This window comes from Aquila chrysaetos, chromosome 19, assembly GCF_900496995.4.
Source record: "Aquila chrysaetos chrysaetos chromosome 19, bAquChr1.4, whole genome shotgun sequence".
Lineage (NCBI taxonomy): Eukaryota > Metazoa > Chordata > Aves > Accipitriformes > Accipitridae > Aquila > Aquila chrysaetos.
Genome location: NC_044022.1, coordinates 20,434,599 through 20,457,997, shown reverse-complemented (window position 1 = coordinate 20,457,997; position 23,399 = coordinate 20,434,599). Strand labels below are relative to the sequence as shown.

At 37.7% G+C, this 23,399-nt stretch overlaps 1 protein-coding gene across 35 annotated transcripts in view; it reads left to right on the top strand.

Annotated features, from left to right (window-relative positions):
• DLG2 (discs large MAGUK scaffold protein 2) overlaps nucleotides 1-23,399 on the top strand; it is a 1,026,767-nt gene that overhangs the window by 727,249 nt on the left and 276,119 nt on the right. For all 35 annotated transcript variants that reach the window (XM_030042410.1, XM_030042403.1, XM_030042402.1 and 32 more), the window contains 2 exons: nucleotides 7,735-7,879; nucleotides 10,866-11,007. In XM_030042410.1, coding sequence (XP_029898270.1) covers nucleotides 7,735-7,879; nucleotides 10,866-11,007 — 287 coding nt within the window. The remainder of the gene's footprint in view (nucleotides 1-7,734; nucleotides 7,880-10,865; nucleotides 11,008-23,399) is intronic.

The window sequence follows — 23,399 nt, the reverse complement described above, 5'->3', positions numbered from 1 at the left end:
TAATCCTGAGGTGCCCATTAAGAAAATGACTGGAGGAAGCATAAGAGTGCTTAAGCCAAAAACTGAACTCAGTCGTTTTTCCAAGTATATGTGAAAGGAGCAGAACAGAGATCTGCTCTGAAGACTTACAGCTAGGAGAAAAATACTGTATTCTGGTGGTAATGACTATGGTAATGTCTACTGCTGCTGGTGGTAATGCCCACGGTGAGAATACCACTGCACTGGGTATCTCAGCTAGGTTGCTTCTCTTTGCGCTGGAAAGGAGCAAAGGGAAATCACATACAGAGAATCATAGGCTAACACGATAATTCAGGGTCAGCTGTAGGGCCAGACCAGGTTGCTCAGGAATTTATCCAATTGAATCTCAAAAATCTCCAAGGATGGAGCTTGCACAGCCTCTCTGGGAAACCTGTTCTACTGCTTGACTATCCTCGTGAGGAAAATACTTTTCCTTACAACCTGTTTGACCCTCTCTTGTTTCGACATATGCCTAGCGTCTCTCATCCTGTTACCACATGCCACTCTGAAAAGCTTGGCTCTGTCTTGATGACCTCCCTGTAAGCACCAGGGGGCTGCTCTTAGTCGTCCCCAGAGGCACCCCTTCTCCAGGCTGAAAAACTCCAGCTCCCTCAGCTTCTCCTCACCAGGCCAGGGCTCCAACCCCAACCATCCCGGTAGCGCTCCCCTCCACTTGCTCCATTTTGTTATCTTTCCTGTAGTGCAGGGACCAAAACTGGACGCAGTATCTAGCTACAGGCAAACGAGTGGCAGCTCTTGGAGAATACTCCTCCCCTGCATCTCCTGGCTCTGCTCTTGCTCATACAGCCGGGGATGCTGGTGACCTCTTTGCTGCCAGGACACACGACTGGCTCATGCCCAGCTTGCTGTCCACTGGGAGCCTCAAGCGCTTTTCCACAGAGCTGCTGCCAGGCTGTCAGTGCCCAGCCTGTGCTATTGAAAGGGGCTCGCCTGTGCCAGGGGCAGGACTTACTGTTCGTCCCTTATGAACATCATAAAATTCTTGTCAGCCCCTTTTCCTCCAGCCTAGCCAGGATGGCAGCCATGCCCTCGAGTATATGGACTCGCCCTCACAGGGAAGTGTCACCTGCAAACGTGACGAGAGCGCACTCCTCACCTCTTCCAGGTCATTGTTAATGACGATCAGGAAGAGCTGAAAAATTGTTTCGGTTATTACCTCTCAGATAATTACTTTTTTTTATCTGATACCGTCGTCTCACTTTGGAATAGTTTCTCTACAGAATGAATAAATGAGAAATCAGTATAAAACTGTGTGTTTTTACTAGTCCAAAACAACACTAATAGCTAGAAGCACGGTATTTTTCAGGGAAAACTCTAAAAACATTAGGCTTTAAAAGAAATTTAAGCTAATATTTATCTCTTAATATACGTACTAGCTTTTCAGAAATTTCTCTCCTATGCCAAAATACCCTTGCATGTTTGGGCCATACCCTGTTGCTTCTTGGCCCATGTAGTCAGAGAGTTCAGAGTTCCGTGGGGTTATTTAAGCTTACAGGAAAAGTGATGTTACTCAGATACCAAGAGATTTAATTTGATTCTGTTTTCTTGCTGAAAACAGAAGGAAGAAACAGGACTCACTTTCCTTTTCAGAAATTTAGGCTTGCTTTCTACCCAGTTCTGTGCTGAAAAAAGCATGTTATTGTTTGGTGGTTTTGTAGGGCTGCAATGGGGTTGTGATTGCACAGTCGTTGATATGTTCCTTACAGGATCCCCTACCAGTATCTGTTTCTTTCAGCTTGTATATGGATACAGGATCATGTTTGTGTTAAAGTAATCAAGGCATATCATTTAAGATGCACCTAGATTAGCATTTGGTTCTGATCAGAAGTGCTCTTTTAAAGTGGTTTTGGCTGCCTTGTGGGATGGTTTTTTAGAAAACAAATTGGATTTTTTTAAATGAGACTGCAACAGAAAATGTGGTCCAGGAGCATTCCTAATTAGCATTTCATTGCAGCTGCAAACAGGCTTTTTAGTCAGCAGACTAGATGTAATGTGAACTAACCCCCTTAAAAGATGTATAGTGTGGATGTCGTATCATCCAGACCCTCCGTTGCTGGGGATCGCTCCTAGTGCACACATTCTTTGCTCAGGTAGGTGCACCCACAGATCCAGAGTTTTGCTGCTATGCCAGTTGATGGAGTACAGGCATTACCCAGTTAGACTTAAAGGAAGAAAACAGCGTGAACAGATAGTACCTGATTTGTAGGCTGTACTGGCTGACTAGCACAAAGGAAACACACTAGAAAAAATATATTCTGAGGTGGGGAGTGAACTAGTGCTGAACCAACTCAGGGGCTTCGGTGGCTGCATCCCTTCTGATGCAGCGCTGGGCTCTGAGCCAGATTTACACTGTCATTGACTCTGGCCTTGCAATGCTTTATCTAGCATTCAAATGTAGATTTGCTAGGATCGGTCTTTGGATGGTACCCCAGCAATAAGCTTCCCAATTTATTCCTTCTGATGATACTCTCATCTGGTTGTTCCTTCACAGTTGTATCATCTTCATGCCACTTCATTAGCCTTGAAAACATTTTTTTTAACCTAAATCAGTTTAAACTGGGATTGAAAAATGATGGACCACTATCCACTTGCACTGTGTATGCACTACGCTGCTTGAAGCCTGAAGCCCACTGCTCAGTCTATTTGTCTGTGAAGCACAGACTCTTGCATTTCTCTACAGAGAGATCTGGTTTAGAACACTTAGCCCATAACTATTAATAATGTAAGCATGCTAATTTCAGAGAGATTAACAGACTGTGTCATCTGAAGATAGCCAGTTTCTTTCTATTCAGAGTCCAGCACTTGTACAACTAACTCTGGAGTCCATGGGATTGTAAGTAGTTAGTTAATCCAAACACATTTACATCCCTAGGACAAATGATTGGACTTCATTGGAAGAAAAAGTTCACTTCATTGGAAGTGAAAAACCTTTCACTTTTCACAGCCTTTTAAATCATGGTGAGTTTTTAAGAAGGCCTTCAGCATTCTAGATTTACAGCCGGCATGTTGCAGGTGTTTACCAGCAAGTGTTCACTCAGGATTCACTAAGGAAAATCCACTTTCTGAATGAAAAGTAGAATATTACACAAAAGCAAACATTACCACTGGCAAGGTAAAGATCACCTCTTTGTCTCATTCACTGAGTGAATCAAATCTCTCTTACCCTAAATCAATAGAGGAAAGGAATGAATTCTCTTTAAAAAAAGAAAATTAAATAAGACAGACTTATTCCTCCAGAGCTCTTATTCTGTTACCAGCTTATGCTGTTGTGAATTAAGTTATTCTTTAGAGCACTTGTACAGTCATTTTGGGGATTCTAAGCTTTTCACTCTAGCTACTTCTCAGTGCCTTTGTTTTCCAATATGAATCTAGGAAAACTTCCAAATAAGATAATTCTTGCTTAGGTTTACACTTCATTGCCTTGATTATGCTATTTAGGAAAAAAACACCCCAGTCTTTTTATATCTGGCAACATTTCTTACTGATTTCCCCCATCACTCAAATAGCTTCTTTGATTGGACTTGTATCTTTAATTTCTTTCTCTATTGCTATATTATTTCTTCCTCTTATTCTTTTCCTGTAATATCAGTATGTCTTTGTATCACATACTTTCTATTTAAAGAAACAGCTTTCCTAATTCCTTTTTTACTTCAGGTGCTGCTTGCATTTCTGCATTTTTTCTATATGGAACTTTTCCCATTAGAAAAGCCCCACTTGCTCCATGCCTGTTCTCCTTCTGACTCCTCTCCTTTGGCTTCTGCCACAACTGACCGCTCAGATAAATTCCTTTTTTTAGCATTTGCTTTAGGGTTTTTTTCCCCTCCTTAATTCATTGCTACTTAAATTGGCTTCCTAGAGCCAGAAAGTTGGCATGCAGTACTGGTTCTACCTACTCAGCTCTGATGTCAGCCCTTCTGCATGAAAGTTTCAGCATCTCAGGGGGTTGTATGCCATATACACTTTGATTTCTTATTTTGTGCACATCTCCCACTCTTTATCTTCTTCACCTCTAACTCAACTCTTTTTTTTTTTCAAACTATATGCTCCACTAAGGTCATCTTGACAGCAGGAAGTGAAGCTTTGGTATGATGCATTGACTGTGCCACAACCACTGAAAAAGCCAGATTTAGTACTTGAGAGTCTGTTAAAATAGGCATCTTTTATGGAAACAAGAAAAAGCTCAAGAAATAGTCTCTCTTGGAGATTCTGAAAGATTCTCCTCTCTCTGTAAATCTTACTATAAAAACCAACTACAGTATCGTATTTCCTAATAATCACCATCTCTGGCATGATGTTTTGTTCTGGCATGATGTTTTGAAGAATGATATCCACAGATTTCCTTATGAAAAAAATTACATACTACAGTCATCTTGCAATAATATCTAGAGAGCTGAACAATATAATTCTTCAGTGTATTCGGGTTTTCATTTTTGTGAATCGGAGTACATACAGGTGTCTTTATTTGTAATCATAGTTTTATGATCAAAAAGTGAAAAAGATATTGATACATGCACATAATAGTTTTAATGGGAATTGTAGGTCCAAAGCAAGGACTACCTTCTGAAGGAAACTGGAAAATGCATAGTATATTTTGTATACTGTAATTCTAAATTGATGTTGGCAATGACTAAGGGAAGGGGTTTTATTTCCTTCTCAAAGAGCTCCCATTTAAAAGAGACCTTATGGCACCACTGAGAATCTTTGTCTTAATGAATAAATCAACATGTTTGTTTATTTATTTGCTCTTGATGTAAATTGAGTCTGTCCTTATTTCTTTGTTTACTGAGAACTGAGCAGTCCAGGACAAAATTAATTAGTGGCAAACTTCCTTTCTAGGAGTGTTCTCTCTAGAGATGAGAAACCTGTCATTTTCTACATATTTGGGATGAGTTTGAATAGCAATTTTGGTATATGTTGCTGGAAAACTTTTTATAGCAGAACTCCGTTTACTTTGAAGGGTCCTTTCTTCTCTTCAGATTTTCTTCCAGCATCTTTTCTCTGAAGTTCTCATTTCTATCTTGATTTCACTCATGTGTTACCTTCTTTCAAGCTCTACCAAGTTCCAGCTCTACATATTTCAGTTTTCTGCAGTATTCTGCACACTTAAGCTTATATGTACTAGAAATGAGAAAAAAAAATCCTTATACATAAACTTTGCAATCTTGAAGGATCTTGAAGTGTATAAAGATCAACATAATGCATAACTGCTCAGACATTAATTCTTAGTTTAGAATCACTTGGTCTTTAATTCTTACCTTAACTTGTACAACTTGTACACAGCATTGGTAAAATATCTGTCTTGTAAAGTTATTGTCAGAGAGATAAGAAGTAGGACCTGTCATAGCAACTACAAGTTTTATGTGTATCAAACTGTATTTCTTGTTTCTAAAATGACTGTTTATCCTCCAGCTGCGCAACTGTGACATCCAAGTATGTTGTGATCGAAGTACAGTAGTCCTAACCAAGATTTTTATCAGCTAGATTTCCAGGAAAAAAAAACTTTGGAAAAAGCAACAAGTCAGTTTGTGTCTTCATTGGTTTTATACACTCCTGAAAAGACCAAAAGTAAAAATACAGACAGTGCTATGATATTTCATTTTGTGTCTTTTTTTTGACTAAGAACATTTATTTACAGCAGCAGTGCAGTGGAAGGTTATTATGTGAGATTTTCTTTACTTCAGAAAGCTTGCAGTTAGGGTGAAACACAACTTGATAGATACAATGTAAGGACAGCATGGGAAGGTGAAAAGGTAAATGATAACTGTGCAGTCGTATTTCCAAAAGTGTGAATCTTGAGTATTTTGCAGTTTTGAAATACATAAACAAGAAAGGCATAACTTCAGTCACTTCCTGCTACCAGCCTAGTAATTTAAAAGACATTTATTTATTAAAAGTGTATATGTATGTTACTGCTGTTCATAACAAAGAAAAACAGAGAAATTTATAGAAGATAGCTATCAGATTTTTATTTAAATTGAAGACCTGTCAAAATACAGCATACAGTGTCAGCAATTCTCTTCGGAGTGTTAGGTTGTATCATTGCTCTTCATGTCAAATTGTCATAACATGCCTGTCATTGCCTCTTTCAATTAACCTTAAAACCAAGTCTGAGAATTATACAAGGAACAAAGTTTAAACAGAATCCTTACATTTAGGAATACTGTCCAGGAGCAATCATTCTTTCTTGGTGTTGATGAAATTGTCTGGGTATGAAGAGTCCTCCAGTGATTCATAATAGCTGGATTTCTTTCCAGCTACCAAAGCCTTTGGCAGTAGCTTGTTGTCACAGCCAGTTCTCTAATAATTTACTGATACTAAATTCCCTAGAAAGTATGTATTTTTTTCTGTTATTTACAGCTGTGCTATGTTATACTATAGTTGAGGAGCTACTTTTTCTTCCGTCTTGCATGATCTTAACAAGGAATCCTTGCAGTAACTGTAGAAGTTGGAGGATGGCACTTTAAATCACAATAAAGAGTTTCATATACAACATTCACTGTGAAATGTAGGTCACTGGAACAGGCTCCCCGGGGAAGTGGTCACGGCACCAAGCCTGTCAGAGTTCAAGGAGTGTCTGGACAACGCTCTTAGTCATATGATTTAGTTATAGGTAGTCCTGCGAGGAGCAGGGAGTTGGACTTGATGATCCTTATGGGCCCATTCCAACTGGAGCTAGCGTATGATTCTACGATTTCTATTGCCTTACACCACATGTCTGAAACCTATATCTACACCCTTCTTTACTTCTTTCATCTATCCTTTATTTTCATTGTTCAGGATGTATGGTTTTGGGGGCAGGGACCATTCACTATTCTGTTTAGAGGAGCACAACCTATTGTTGACATTCTGTGGACGTAGTGGATTTATATGTGAATAAATTTTATTCACCTCTACAATAAACCACTTCTTACACTTTTCTTTTGATTTTCTTTCTCTGAGAGTAAAGCATAAATAGGCAAGTTTATTGCCACCATTTCCTTCCCTATTTAAGCTGTAGTCCTATACTCTTATCCTTGCTCTTGTTAAGTATTTTTCTTTTCTGATAAATCACAGAAATAGTACTACATTCTCTTACTTTTTCAATGTCTCTTTCCTGTGCTTCCAGAAAACTGACAAACTTCCACACTGAAAATCCCTTTTCCCCATCCAGAACTGCCCTTTTTTCATTTCCCACACCTCATAAGCAGCCTCTTATTCTGTATACCACTTTGTACCTCTTACTATTTCAATGGCCGATGTCATATCAGGGATGGAAAGATTTGGGGGTATTAAGTATTGCTGAGGGCCCAGCCATGCATGCTAGGAGGTGAATTTGGACAGTTCATCTTGACAGATGAAATAACATGCAGTTTCTGTAAATGATGTGGTGTTAAGTTATTAAATTATTATTAATGTAGTTTTACGTTAATGATGAGACTGGTAGCAGAATATCACAAAGGACTTTTCTACTGACACGACCAAGTGCCATCTCGACCCATTATGATTCTGTGATATCAACACTGCTATGTCAGTCTTTGAATACGCATGGGCTAAGTAAACTGTATTTTCTACCTTGCTGCAATAGCAAACCTTCTGTAATTTTCAGTGCTCTTTGTCTACAGTATTTTTCCCCAACATTGTGCTAACTGCAAGGCTGTGTCATTTTTTGGTGCCTGTTTCTGCATTCCAATTCACCTGTCTGATTTCTCCTTTAAGGTAAATAATTACAGTTTAGAAGAAGTTACTCATGAAGAGGCAGTAGCGATACTGAAGAACACATCAGATGTAGTGTATCTGAAGGTTGGAAAGCCCACCACCATTTACATGACCGATCCATATGGCCCACCAGATATTACTCACTGTAAGTGACTTCTGCAACTCATTTTGTAGGAGATACCTGTTTGTCAGATGATTGTGTTTTTTTCATTGCTTATCCAAAGTACCCAATTAAAGTTTATGAAACAGCTTGAGAGGCTACAAAAATGAAATGTTTATTGCCACTTAAGTATGCTACAGGCATGAAATATTACAAATAAGATAACTCTGCTAAAGTATTTTTGCAGCAAAAGTTACAATGTAGCTGATGTACTGCTGTGCTGATTCCAATTAGCCATTGTCCAGGTGATCAGACTGAACTGTAATTCTTGTGATAATTACAGCAATAAGTATATGCAAATATATTTTGAAATATGATTAGATTTGTAGACTGCAGTCCTCTGTCCACTGAAAAATCAGAACAAACAGCAAACCATCTTGTACAAACTAAGTGAAAAGCCTGAGGCAAATATCTATCATATTTGAATAAAATATTTACTTGGAATGTAAAAATCTCTGCTCCACTTAAAAAAATTTACCTATTTTCTATGTATATCCAGTTCCTAAATTATTGTTTCACTTTGCTTTATTCTCAGTCTGTCCATTAACTTTATATATGTTCATCTGCTATTTTTTCACTGAGGACCAAGGCCTTGTTTGTCCTTGCATTCAATGTACACTCTGTTGTAGGAAAAGTTGTTGAAACAATATGCTAAAGCTCAGTGAAGGATCTCATAGGAAGGGAAGATGATTTTATTTTAAAACAAAACGATTTCAATCAGGCTGTCATATCCACACACTCAAAATCATCTAGGCTCACGTCCAGCATTCAGGTAGAAAGACACGCACCCAGGCGCATCGCCAGGACTCCCTGAGATGACCAAGTACAAGGGTGGGTGGCAGTGGAGTCCTTATCATACACATGTACCTTCTTATTATGTTGACAACCTCCTTGCTGATGTGCTTTTTGTACCCTTAAGGAGATGACAGCAATTAGGATCTTCTGTCTCTCCCATCTGTCCCACCTACGCTGTCTTCAGGATTTACTCACTTCTCTTTTGTCTCCTTATCTGTGTGTACTAGGCTCCAGTCTAGTCTTTATCTCCTGCAACACCTCTTAATGGCTTGAGTCTTTGTTTTAGTTTGGGTGTAGGCTGTCCTGACAAGTTACAAGTAGTTATGTTGAGTATTGATGACCTACTGATGGACCGAGGTTCTATCAGTACATGCCATTCTTATGCCCCTCCTGCCAGTCCTCCTGGTGTCCATACCCAGGTATTCCCATTCCCTTTTCATTCACAGCAACCTGAACATTCAGTTGCAGCTCTCTATACCACTGGTGCCTGTTAGTCTAAACAGTTCATTACTGAAACTCCCTTTCTTCACTTAGTTGTTCATTAAAAACTGTCTGCCTTGGGTTCAACTATCAACAGGGACCAGCTGCACCATCTAATAACTGGATGGCTGTTTAATATTTGAGAAGAGCTGCAGCAACTGATCCACACCCATCTTGATCTACCGCTAATAATCCTAGGGGCACTTAAAGCCAACCAAGGACTGTGAAAGGCAGATTTTTCCAGTAAATGCTAGAGATTTAAATTTTCCTGCACTTTTGCATAGTGTTGCTTCTGTGGACTGATAAAGTTGAGGGAAAAGCTAAATATCCATAATCCTCCTTATTTCGACTGCTCCATAAAAATAGAAGGCAAGGTTTTGTAACATGCACGTCAGGTGGTATACTCAACTGTGCTGAGGATACCTATTTTGTTAGCAAATGTTACAACAGATGGCAATCATGTTGTTCAGTAGCAGTCTGGTCTGGATCTTAGCAAAGCCCAAGAAGTAAAAATGCTAAATGTCTCTATCCAATCTGCTGCTTTATAATACTTTCCAAAATAATAATTTGGGAGCTCTAAAACAGTGTGTTTTATTATGTCAGATTATAGATCAGCAGCATATGAGAAGACAGAAGTAATTCCAGAGGGAGAGTAAAGGTTGAAAAGATTTGCAGTAGCCCATCCCAGGCTGTTGGTGCATACAGATTCATTTATCCTCAGGGAACCTTTCATTATACCTACACGTTCAGAGTATTTCAGAACGGGTAATGGCCTTTCCCTGTAGAGACATTTTGCTTTGAAACATTCTGTATCTCAGCATCTGAAAGAAAGATTGAAACTAATACTAGAAAGTTTAGCTGTCTTCTCATGAGAAAATTAATCATAGCTCATTGCAGAAGCACGTATCATTGTTTTCCCTATTTATCATTTCCTTTTCTAATTACATTAACTAGAGATTGAATACAACTATTACTACATCTCTCCAGTCATAAATATCCCCAGTAACTTCAAAATAGGAAAAAGCAAGCAAAGAACAAAACCCACAGACCCAATATAGAATCAGACAGCATAGTCCTGTAATTTTCATTATTAATCATTAATATGTAAGAGACTGGTATCCACATTCTGTTTTAAATAGACAGATTTACTGTAATCTAAATACCATCTATGTTGGTACTGAAATTTCAATTATATTGGGAATTCTGGCACCTTTAGTACATCGCAGCTGTAAATCTTCACCATACATAATTCTTGCCATACATAAAATTCCTGCTCCTATCCTGCATTGAGCTCTTTACGATATTATTCGCATTGCTGTATATTGGAGCCAAAAAGAGGAGTGTGCTTTTAATCTCATTCTCTCCTCTTTACATTTCCTTCTTCAAGTCAGTCCTAATTGAAGAAAATGTTTCCTGTCTCCCAATCTATCCTTTCTTATTCAGATCCCCTCTAAAGAGTCAATCCCTGCAAATGAGCCAGCATTTTTATTATTATTATTATTATTAACCTTTCAGGAAAACTTCAGCTGTTCAATCTTCCTTGTTACATTTTAAGCTCTCGCAGGCATGGACTGTCTGTTTTGATGTTATTTACAGCAACGAGCACATTCTTGGTACTTAACTAAAAAATGGTGCTCTTGTGACATCTAATAAAACGTGAAAGTGGCTAACTAGAGATGCTTATTTTTACCCTCAGCTTATTCTCCACCAATGGAAAATCATATACTCTCTTCTGGAAACAATGGCACTTTAGAGTACAAGGCATCCCTGGCCCCTATCTCACCGGGAAGATACTCACCCATTCCAAAGCACATGCTTGTGGAGGACGACTACACCAGGTCAGATGCTTCTCTTTATTTGTTACCTTTCATGACAATTGCAAAGGACATAGGTAAGGCATTCAGTGCACCTCAAATAGAATATGGCATGCAGTTCTTTTCACCCGTGTTCAAGGGAAGATGAATCGAAACTGTTACAGGTCTGAAGACAACTAAGAGAAAGATCACACGAATGAACGCTGACCTGAGGTCCATGTTGTCTGGGTGCAATCCTGCACTAGTTCCTAAACAACATGGCTGCACTAGAACAATGCTGGCACTGAGCAAAATTTTCTGCTTCTTACCACAACTAGGAGATCTCAGGATCAGTGACTCATCTGGCTCACTGCATGTATGGGTGGAGGGACCCTATGTGCATTTGTACCTGTCCGTGACAGTACACTCTGAAAGGTCCAGCTTGTTTAGTTTAGTGAAAGCAAGGCTGAAATAGCCTGTAATTGCTCTGTGTACACACCTTGAAAGATAAACGTTATGGAGAGAAAACACTATGGGAAAGGAAAGAAGATGTACAAACTGGCTGCAAGTGAATATAGGAGGCACACTGGGAAAAGTTTCTTAACCATTAGAGCAATCATAATATGAAACAGTTTTCTGTGAGAGCACAGAGGTTAAAAGGAAGCTGTTTATGCAGTAGCACTTGTTACCTTTATAAAAGGGCTTCTTTGATGTGATTATCAGCAAAAATGACCCTGGAAATGACTTCTAATGTTTTTTTTCTTTTTTAATAATTCCAAAAGACTTGTGACTGCTATATGGAAATATGGTAGGAGAATTGTATCTATGTAGTTGATTTCCAGGTAGAAAAGACACATAGAAAGGTGCTGGGAGGGTTCTTTTATGCCTTGTGTTAGATCAACACGGAATGTCACTGATGAGGCAGTGTTTATTTATCTTTTTCTTTGAAGAGCACTACCATTCACTTAGAAGACAACAGTTGTTAAGTTTGTAAAATGAGCCCTCATTATAATGTCTAGTGCCACAGAAAATGAGAAATTAATTTTTTTTCTGTGCTTCAGTATTTATAAATTCATTGTATTTAAAGCTAGGAGGAGGCTGTTCTGATCAACTAACCTGACCTACTGTGTATCTCAAGCCAAAAAATCTCATCCAGTTATGTATTCATCAGCTTCATAACTTGCTAATTTGCATTTCATTTCTCTTGTTGCATATGATTATGATCTCAAGCTGCTTAACTTGTTGGATCAGACAGATTCAGAGTAACTAAATCATGATACAGTGTTTAATCAGGACAAATGTATGGAAACCACACCTTGCTTCACTCTGTTGGCTAAAAGAATTTCTCCTTTGTTTTGTCAATGCAAAGCTGACATTGCTTTCCTTCAACTTATGAGACATTCAATTAGGATGAATTTTCTCCAAAGGGTTTCAAGAAGTTACACTTTTTAATTAATAGTTAAAACATTGATTTCATTAAATTGTGCATCAAGGCTTTACCTGGGCTACTACTGACCTCATAATTTCTAAAATGCCTGTGTATATGATGAATACCAGTATAGTAGCTAGGTTACAATGATGAAGGCTTTGTCAATAAGGTTGTAGTGCTGAATTCTCTCCTTCTGTAATGAGATGTCAGCACCATTATTACTGAGAAAGAGTTGGCAAAGTTTAAAAACAGCAAAAAAATGCAACCTTAAAAGTAGATTATAGCTAAGGAGACCAAGAAGTCACAGAAAGTGAAAGAAGTAATCCTAAAAAAGGAGAAAGGCTGCCCTGAGAATTAAGAGACCATTTAAACAGTTAGAAGACCTGTAAGGTAATGAAGAAGTATCTTTAGACAGTCCTGTGTTTCTTTGTGTTCCATGCAGATGATTTTAACTTTCTAATTGCTTCTACAAAAAAAAAAAAAAAAAAAAAAAAAAGAAAAGAAAGAAAAAATTGTCATAGAAGAAAAGGCAATGACAGTCCTAGCCCATTAGTTCAGTAGATATCCAGTAAAAAGCATACTTGCTCAAAGAACCGTGCAGGATATATATTGAAATTAATTAGTATGTCTTTTTGATCTTTTCAGGAAGAAAGATGTATTCCTATCCTGATATTTTTAGTTTGTTTTTAAACAAGTTAATTTTGCTGGTTTAGCGCCTGACAGTAAAACCAAATACTGACAGAGTCTGGTTCTTCACTGAGGTATTCACACCAATGTCCATTTTGCATTATTTGGGGAAAAAAAAAGAATGCCCAGAGAAGCCATGTATATTCAGTGAAATACTGCTCTCCTGTGTTCTTCTTCCTGGATTTCCAGATTAGTGTGCTGTCTAATGAAGGGCTGATGTGCAAAGTCTTCTGTGGCGTTGGCACTATTGACAGGAGAGGCTGACTCTAGAAGTGTGACCTTCTGTGGAAGGCGTGTGGCGCTGGCAGAAATAAAGGTGTCAAGTAATAGGAGCAGACTCTGAATGCAACAGAGCAAATCAGATGAAAATCTCATAGTTCTAAACAAGTATTTACTTTGACCTATTGAAAAGGAGGAGGCTATTATGGACTTAATTATATTAGTGATAATAGCTTATAAGCTACACTGATACCCAGCATACAAAAGCAAAAGATGAAATGAATGTAATCATAAGAAAAAACAGTACTTCTTGCCATTGCATTTCCTCACTGGATATAAATCATACAGCAATATCTGAGAGAAAACCAAATAAGAGCCAGAGACCAGGTTTCTCTGAGTACGACAACTAAGGTCTGACCTTCAAAACCAAATCATTTAACCCCTGAACAATGCTGAACCTTTTTTTTTTTTTTTTTTAAATGTCCATGTAGTTAATTATGGCCTATTGATTCAAGTGGGACTATTGAAAATGCCACAGTTAATTCTCACAGTGATTTTCACAGCAATAAACTGAGAATAGTGAATGCACTCTTTCTGTGCAATGCCATAGGATTTTCCGATGAGTCTGCCATTAAAATAAGAAGATACTTGGAAAGTCTTTGTTGCTGACCAGTTTAGAAAGACTTAAAATCCTTTGGGAAGTTAATTATCATATTGATAATTTTAGTGAAACCTATAGATCCCTTGATTGCAGCATTTATAATTAGGTTTCCTCACATAATTTTTTATAATTAAGATGATTGCCAACTACTGCAGTGCTATCCATTAAAACTACCTGGTTCTTACTAAATAGTTTTTCAGGGCTAATTTACATGGTGATCACATAAGGAAATTTATTACCCGTGCAGTCATAACATGGCAACACTTCTGGCAGATTTTCATTTGTGCCAGCTAAAAATATTTGGAACAGTAACTTCTCCGCTATAAGAGGCTTTTGCAATTTCATAATTCTTTGTACACGTGATTTGAGTGAGGCCGAGGACAAGCCTTCTTTTGATTTACTTGCTATAATGAATCTATCAGTAAAGCTTAAGTGGTTGAACACTCAATTTGTCCACTTTCTCTTGCTTTTTCTTTTTTGTTTTTCTTTTTTTGTTCCACTTCTAAGGCTTTTTTACCTAAATACTTGCATTTTGCCTAACAAAAATAAGTGTTTCTGTTGATAAACCTTGTATTTTTGGTTTGATATTGAATCTGCGTCTGAAAAAAAATTCAGTACAACTTTGACTTAATGAAACTATGGGGAAAAATTAACTTAATCCGAGCACAAGGGATAGAAAAGTAACAAGTCATCTTCATCCACAAGTTTTAATGAAGCTGGCTGTTGTCTTTTAATTACAGAGCTTTTGGAAGTTGTGTATATTATTGATCAAAAATGCTGTCAGTGATGGGCATAATTTACTTTTTGTTTTGCTGAATTCATTTCAAATTCACTCAGGATGGAAGCTTTGCTTTCCTGTATATTTATGAAAACTGTCACCTTTTAAAATTTAAATAAAATAACACAACTTCAAGTTAGTAGAATGAGGGATCAAAAGTGGATAAAACCTATATGCCAAGTAAATCTATCAATACAATCATCATCATTCTGCAAGTAAGTGCTTATTTGCTTTAGTTTCTAGTAAGATTAAAGTGTTGTGCAGGCAATGCAGGAGTTTCCTCGATTGTGTTGCTGACAATTTCCTAATGCTGCTAGAGGGGAGAAACAGGAATAATTCTCTGCTTGACCTGCTGCTTATGAAAAGGGAAGAACTAGTGGCAAAGGTGGTGATAAATAACAGCTGGGATCAGAGTGACCGTGAGTTTGTTCAGTTCATGATTCAAAGGAAGTCTGGAAAGATAGTCAGCAAGTTATGACTATAGATTTCAGAAGAGCAGACTTCAGCCTGTTTGGAGAATTGCTAAGCAAAATCTCTTGGAATGCTGCCACAGAGACATAGGGTCCATGAAAGATGGATGATTTCTAAATAAAACTTACTGAGAACTCAGGATTGAACCACCCCGTTGAGCAGGAAGGAGGGGGATTCAGCAGAAGGCCTTCTTGGCTGAGCAAAGAGCTTTCTCATGACCTAAAATGCAAGATGTAGACAAGCATTGCTTGACTGCTTAATGACAAAATCAGAAAGCTGATTGATTTGAGCTAAGACTTACAAGGGTCATAAAGGAAAACAAAAAGTGATTCTGCAGGTGCGCTACTTTCAAAAATGAAGGTAAAATTTGATGAAGAGAAAAACTGATGAATAAGGGAGAAGACAATGTAATGACAGACAATATAGAAAAAGCTGAAGTACTCAACATCATCTTTGCCAGGCATTTAAGGACCAGAAGGTAATTGGAATAGTCAGCATAGATTTACCAAAAGCAAATCGTGTGCTTGTCCAGCCTGGTTGCCTTTCCTGATTAAATGACTAGCTGCATGGATGAGGGAAGAGCAGTGGCAGCCCTATACCAACCCGTGCTACAGCACAGATGCTGCCTTGAGCACGAATGCCTCTTTGCTGGGTGAAAACACAGCTGACTCCAAAGGCATACCTGACCCATGCCATAACTCCCACAGATGTGCACCTGGGATCTGCTGTGGGACACGTGGTGATTCCTCTTCTCTACTAGTTGCTCTGGGGAGTGGCTGCAAAGGTATTTCTCACACCTTTTCTGTGGGCAGGAGAAGCTGTAACACAGGGAGCAGCACCCTTTAAAACTCCTCCAGCAGCCTCTCATCCAACCATGAGGAAGTGTCAGATAAACACGTACAACTAATCCATAGCTGGAAAGAAGATACGATTTGTCAAGGTTTGGAAACCTTCTGGATAGCCTTTTGGGTATCTCCTGGATTATATGCTGTCACCTTGCTCATTAGCCTTCTCCCTATGCTCATTTGCATGCAATGGTAGACTTTGGTAAGGCTTTTGACATAGTCTCCCATAGCACTCTCATTTGGAAGCTGAGGAAGAGTGGACTAAAAGAAGACACTGGGTTGGGAACTGACTGAACCAGTAGGCTCAAAGGGTAACGATCAGTGAATGTCAGTGAATGTCTTCATCAATGACCTAGATCATGACACAGAGTGCACCCTCAGCAAATTTGCAGAGGATAATAAATTAAGGGGGAGTGGTTAACATGACAAATGGCAGAGCTATATTCCAGAGGGATCTTGATATACTCGAGGACTGGGCCAGGAGAAACCTCATAAAGTTCAGTAGGAAGTCTGCTCCTCAGGTGGAACAGCTGCACACACTTGTACGGGCCATGAAACAAACATCTGAATTGCAGCTTCATTGAAAATGACCTGGAGGTTACAGCGGGTGCCAAGCTGAACATGGACCCAGGAGTGCACTCACATTGCCAGTCAGGTAATCAGCATACTGGGCTGTAGTAGGAGAAGCATGGCCAGCAGAAAAAGATAAGTTATTTTCTAGAAGGCTGTGACCAATTCTCCTACTTCAAGAGGCATGTGGAAAACAGAAGAGAGTCCACCAGATTCTCAAAGTCCTACGTCACATGGAGGTTAGAGGGATGTTGAGGGAACTGGGGTTTGTTTAATGTTGTGAAGAGGTGCTTAAGGGGCAATCTAAGAGTAACCTATAAGTATTCAGTAGCAAAGATGATGAAACCAAACTGTTCTCAGTAGAGAAGGACCAAGGGCCACAAGCGTTGGCTTTGGATATCCTGATTTCCATTTGAGAAGAAAAAAAAAGACACCAGGTTGGTGGAGTAGTGCTGGAGCAGGTTGCTTAGAAAGGTTGTGAAATATCCACCCTTTGAGATTTTTAAGATTTGGCTAGGTAAAATCATGGCTGATCTGATCTAGTGTTGGCAATAATCCTGCTTCAAGCATAGGATTGGATGAGATGACCTACAGAGATGCATTCCAACCAGATTTTCTATGATAATAAGAAGAAAAAAGTGATTTTTGTGTGTGTGTGTGTGTGTGTTTTTGTGGAACATTCATTACTAATACAGCAGGGAGAGAAGTTACAATTTACTCTTTAGCAGATGTCTGCCTTCCTATTTCCAGAAATATTGAAATTGGAGTCTAAAAATCCTGTAGCTTTTAGATGTTCATTCCTTCTGCCTTTAACGAACAACATAGGCAAAAGAGCCATAAAAATAAAGAACTACCATCTTGAGTTTTTACTTCCTTTTTAACTTCAGAAAATGGTAACATCAAACTTCTGTGCTTCAGCTGATAAAAAATTCACTTTAACATTTAACTCTGGCTAGATATTAAAGATTCATGGATGAAAAAGCTGTCTGAGTTATCTGTTTTCCTGTGAAAAGCCTATTTGATTTCTTTTACATGCATCTTTGCAAAATAACATTTTCTGGACGAGGAGGAGGTGCTGAGTATTGGAAGGGAAAAAAGGAGAACCATTAAGTTGAAGACTCAGGGGATTTTTTTCCCTGTAGTGAAAGTAATGTTCCTCAACTGTTTCTTGTTTACTTACATAAACTTGCTACTTGAATTGAGGATATTTTATGGCAACACCTTTAAATTTGAATTGATACACAGATTCTACTTTTCAGTATTGAGCCATTACAACTAATATTATGGTTTGTGTCTTATAAAACTATCAATGACAGTTTTCTGACAATGGTTTTATGAAGCACAACAGTAGGAAAAAAGAATTGCAGTTTTTAGTAGTGAGTCCTGAAAACTGTTCCTGTGGGATCTTTAATGAGTTAACTTAGATCATCCACTGATGAAATATTCTGCATGTTTTAAAAGTGTGTATTTGCTGAAAGGCGTTAGCTGCATTTCCTGTTAGTTTTTGTGAGGGAATAGAGTTGAAACTCATGTTTCCGGAATGAAGAAGATCATCAAGTACTGTAGGTAGAACTTTCAGATGGTGAATTTTACACTCTGATTTTGACCTGATGTTACTATTTGAGTGATGAGTAAAAGATACGTAGAAGTACACTGATACAGTTATATGCACATGGGTCAGGGCAAGTTTGTTCAAGTTAATATTTTCATGCTCAGTTTTTGCCAGGGGCTGGATTTGCTTATCTAGGGATAGCAAAGGTTGCACGTTTGTTTTGCTTTAAAATTTAGTGTAAATTATATCTGTTATTTTAAAAGTAATCTTAATTAACCATTATTATCATCAAATCAAATTGCATTTATTTTTAGCCATAGCAGCTTGGTCATTTAAGAGATGGAGGAAGAATTACGTGGCTTAATTCATGTTCTATTCTATTCTGTGTTAAAAATTGTGGTGATACTATATTCTAAATACTGTAATATTCCATACATAGCTTCAGGGTGTTGAAATATGGGAGCTGATGAAACTGAATCCACATAGTATTTCTACTGCACTTGTCAAAATCTTTCTAAATGCCAACATATATAAGTCTTTGGGAAAAATGCGATTCATTTATCCTCCAAAATGTATTTAATATTTTTTTGCAGTACAACTCGTTAAGATTCCATATTCACACTGTGGTGCATCAAAGCTTCTCACAATTTTGTAATACTGATGAGATTATTTTAAAAAGCCAGCATGATTGAGCAGAGAGTTATATGGCCAAAGCTATTTTTAGTCTCTACTTATTTCTTCCGGTTCTTTCTGAAATAGAAACATAATCAGGAGTGATTCTGTTCTGCGTTCTGACTGCCCATTCCTGTTAGATTTGAACTTTGAAGAGACTGGAGGAATAGGGGGAGTGTGTTTGGCAAGGAATTATGGTGAGATTGAGTGTGAAAATGAGGGAGAACTTGTCACTGGCTGTGCAAGAATGGAAATCACAAGAAGGGAGGACTGGTATTTATTGGGTAAGAAAACTTGGATTTAGAAGGGGAATTTAGGACACAGAAGAACATAAGTGAGAAATGGGTGAAGAGGCATGAAGAAGCAGTGGAGAAAAATAGCCTGGAGAAAAGCAGCAATGAATTTCAGGGCTGCTGAACCAACAACTCCCTCAGAGAGTGAGACATGAGGTTTGGGATAATCAATAGTTGTGCAAGAAGACTGGGGCAAGGAACAGAAATAGAGAGCAGGTAGGAAAAGTTGCTGATAAGATGTTGGCAGGATCAGGCTAGGGCCATCTCTCTGGAGAAAAATGGAGAGGAGCCCAGGTTTCTGGGGTTTGCATGATGCACGTGTGATCTCTGCAGGCAGTCTATCGTGATAGTTCCTCTGCATTACCCTTCCATCGGGAGGATGACTGCCTGCTTTTCCTACTGGCTACTCCCCATCTCTCACAAGGTAGAGTTCTCGTGCTGTAGCTCTTAAGTTGGCGACCCTGCTGATGAGTATTTTGAATTCAGCGTCCCATAACAGGATTTCTTTCTTGGTTTAGTCTTTGATCAATCTAAGGAATTATTAAAAAAAAAAAAAAAAAAAAAAAAAGAACACTATTCAAGTTACACATTAAACGTTCAGTTAAGAAAAAATTAAGTTTGTCTATATAACCTTAAATTAGACCCTTACTGAAATACGATGGTCAGCATTTAGTTATGGTATCGTCTAAAAATACCTACTTGTTGAACACCTGTAAATAACTTTTCAGAAAAAGAAGCCACAGCTATATTTCTTACCTCTATGTTATTATTTGTTCCCTTCAATGAAGCATGAAATTGCTAAATTGTATAGCAACTATTTTATATTTCATGTTTTTAATATACAAATTTTATCTTAAACTAATTGTTAAACTTTACAAATGCGTAATAATTGTCTGCCTATCATAAGATTTCAATTTGCTACCCAAAATTTATTTTAAATAATAGGTCTTAACTTGGGAGAATAATTTATGTTAAAGTAAAAATTCAGGTATTGTCGAGTCACCAGATAATCTGTTATGTCCTGAGTAATCCACACATATTTAAACAGGCCTGCCAGAGATCCCCAAGTAATAGGATTTGAGTATTTCTAATATAGTCAGTGGAAGCTACTTAACACTCTAAAAAAACCCTGAAATTTCAGAATCTGCTTTAGTGCTTGTATGGACATTTTTCAAATGAGATAGTAGGATTGGCAGTGATAATACACACCAAAATGGTAAGTGACATTTAATAGCGCAGAGAGGAAAAAGATAACCCTAAGTACATGCTACATGTGTCACGGACATGGACTCTTAAAGCAGCTATTACCACTGAAGAAAGACACCTTGGGGTGATTGTGGTTAGTTCTGTGACATTGTCAGCTCAGTACTCAAGAGCAACCAGAAAGGTAATTAAGAATGGAAATAGGATCTGATAGGAAAGGAAAAGAGTGCAAAATATAATGTTTTTCTGTATGAATCTATCATGCTTTACATCTTGAATACTACATGGAGGCAACTGGAAAAAGCCCCAGAAGATGGTGACAGAGATGATCAGGGGTGTAGCATGGTTTCCAGGCGGAGCTAAATAACAAATAATTCCAGTACAGAAAAAAGATGTCGGAGAGAGATAGAACAAAGATCTGCAAAAGTGCCTATGGCATAGAGAAGGCAATAGATAACTACTATTAGCACTTTTTTACAACTCAGATAAAGGGAGTTTACAATGCATTGCCAAGTTTAAAATACAGAAAACAGAAGTTTTTGAAATGTTACCATATGTTATCAATGTACAACCAAGTAACAGGCTTACAGTACACAAAGGTAGAGGTTTTGGGGTATGTCACATGATTAGTTTGTGGGACTCACTGCCAGAGGGTGTTGTGAAGCCTAAGAATATAAAAATGTTCAAACACGAATGACGATAAGTGCTCAAATTCATGGTGGATAGGCCTACTAACCACAATTTGCCTGGCTTTAGTTTCTGGTCTACATGGTCCTTAACTTGCTGATTTCCAGCAGCTGAACGAGGAAGGGTTATTCTTTACTGGCCCTCTTTCCTAAAAAGTCGCTGCAAGGGACTAGGGCCTTTGGTCTGATAGTCTCACCATTCCTATGTGAAACAGCCTTCTTTTCCATTACTGCAACAGAAAATCATTACTGATTTTTTTCAAATTAAGCAGTTAAGTCATTTCCTAATGCCTAATGGCTAAGAATAATGAGTGTAGAATTGGGTGTAGAATATTAAAAGTTCTAAATTATACTTATGCCTTCTTGTAGGCCTTTTCATTTGAAAACCCGATTAAAATGTTTAAATAGTATTGTTAAGAGGAACAAGGCCATCCTTACTCTTTATTACTGTGCTAAAAAAACTGCCGTGATCTTAAGCACTTGTTTTGCAGTTACGGAAAACTTTAAGGCTCATGAAAATAACAGTTAATAGTGGAAAAGCTGAGAAATCATTGATTATAGAAGGATTTCCAGAAAGAACTAAGGTAATGCAGTTCCAGTATTTTCTTCCAGCTCTTCACACACCTTCTCTGTCTTTCATTTAGTTGAAATAAACATGTCATGTAAGTGATGGGGTCTTATTTGAATTGTCAGGACACAACCTATGAAATAAAACCAACTTTCAATTCTAAATAAACCTATTGAACAATAAGGTATGTGGTTCTCCTAGAAGGTTATATGAACAAGAACCTAAAAGAAATCAAAAGACATATATATATATAAAAATCACTGGTTGTTAGAAGTGGAAGAGTTCATTTGTATTAATTGCCATTGATTTCTGTTTTAATAGTGATTTACTTTTAAAGACAGTTCTTTGCACACTTCCCAGCAACATTATATTAGCAATACTAATGTGTTAGTTATCTTTACTGAACTTGGGTACAATTAAAAATTGCTACTCAAAAAAAAATTGTTGGAAACTTGTAGCATTGTGAGATTTATTTTCTCTCAGATTGAATTTAGCATTTCCTGGCTATGGCCCTGCATACTCAATATGCTGTGAGAGCTTAGCTGGTTGCTTTCCATATCATAAAAGGTTTTAAAATCCAAAAAATAAACTGTTAACATTTAATGTGCTATGTCTTGGCAACTGCACTCTACTAAACAGGATTCTGCAATAAAATAAGTTAAAATTAAATTGAGGACCCTGCATGATGCTGAGGAGAGAACTGTTTTAATAATGCCATTTTCTTATAACTTCTGCTGTGCAATAAAGCCAGCCTGAAACAATAAGACAATGATGATCCAAGCAAGGAATAATAAGGACTACAAACAACTAGGAAGATTTGCTTTCTTTACACAATCTGTTATGAAATAAATAAATAAAACCAGTGTCAGATCAATCTTCGACCTCCCACTGTTACTGTTAACTTTTCCACCAATTAGTTATACCTTTCTGTGGAAATTGTGCCTCACTGCAGTTAGGTCTATCCTGATTAACAGTTCCAGCTTTCAATTTTTTTATTTTTTTTTGCTAGAGAAGTAGTTTATGACTATCTGCTGTTCATAGTACCATTTAAATGCTTACCTTGTGACACTGAGTGACTTGATTCTCCCTCATGTGATTGAATTATCTACTGAGGCATGTTCAAACCAAGCTATGCTACTACTTACATTTTCTGGTGCTTTTCCTCTACTATTGTATGCCTGATTCTCATGCTAACCTAATTATCGCTGTCCATCTAGACCTAGCAGTTGTTGCTCTCATCTATCACAGAGCTTGGTTTTTAGCTCACTGATAAAGACAGAGAACTGTAATATATGTTTGTCACTAAATAGTTTAAAAACAGAAAGGGAGCAGATCTGCTAAATGAGAAGTTACAGCAGCAGTTAGTCATTTTGCAGAGTAGACCCTTATTAGATAATTACTCATTAAAAGAGATATTACAATTATCCAAGAATTATACACTAATATTCACACATTTGGCATTTTAAGGGGATTTTTTGCATAAGTATTAAAAAAAATGAAGATAATGGACAAAATAAATTCTGTAACATAGTTCTTTGTTCCTTCTCATGTTAAAAATTACAAAAATTGCTTACCATTTATTTTAAATAAGACAAAACCTCTGAAGCTGTACCTGCTGTATCTGAAAGTGATGCAATTGCAAATAAACTACAGTGAATCAGACCTTAAATAATATATATCTAGCTTTTACACTTTTGTTACAGCACGCTAAATGACCTGCTACATGTTTTCAAATTCATTTGAAGAATTAATGCATCATAAAATAAGGCCTCAATGTTTATGTTCAGTCTGCAAGAAAAGTTG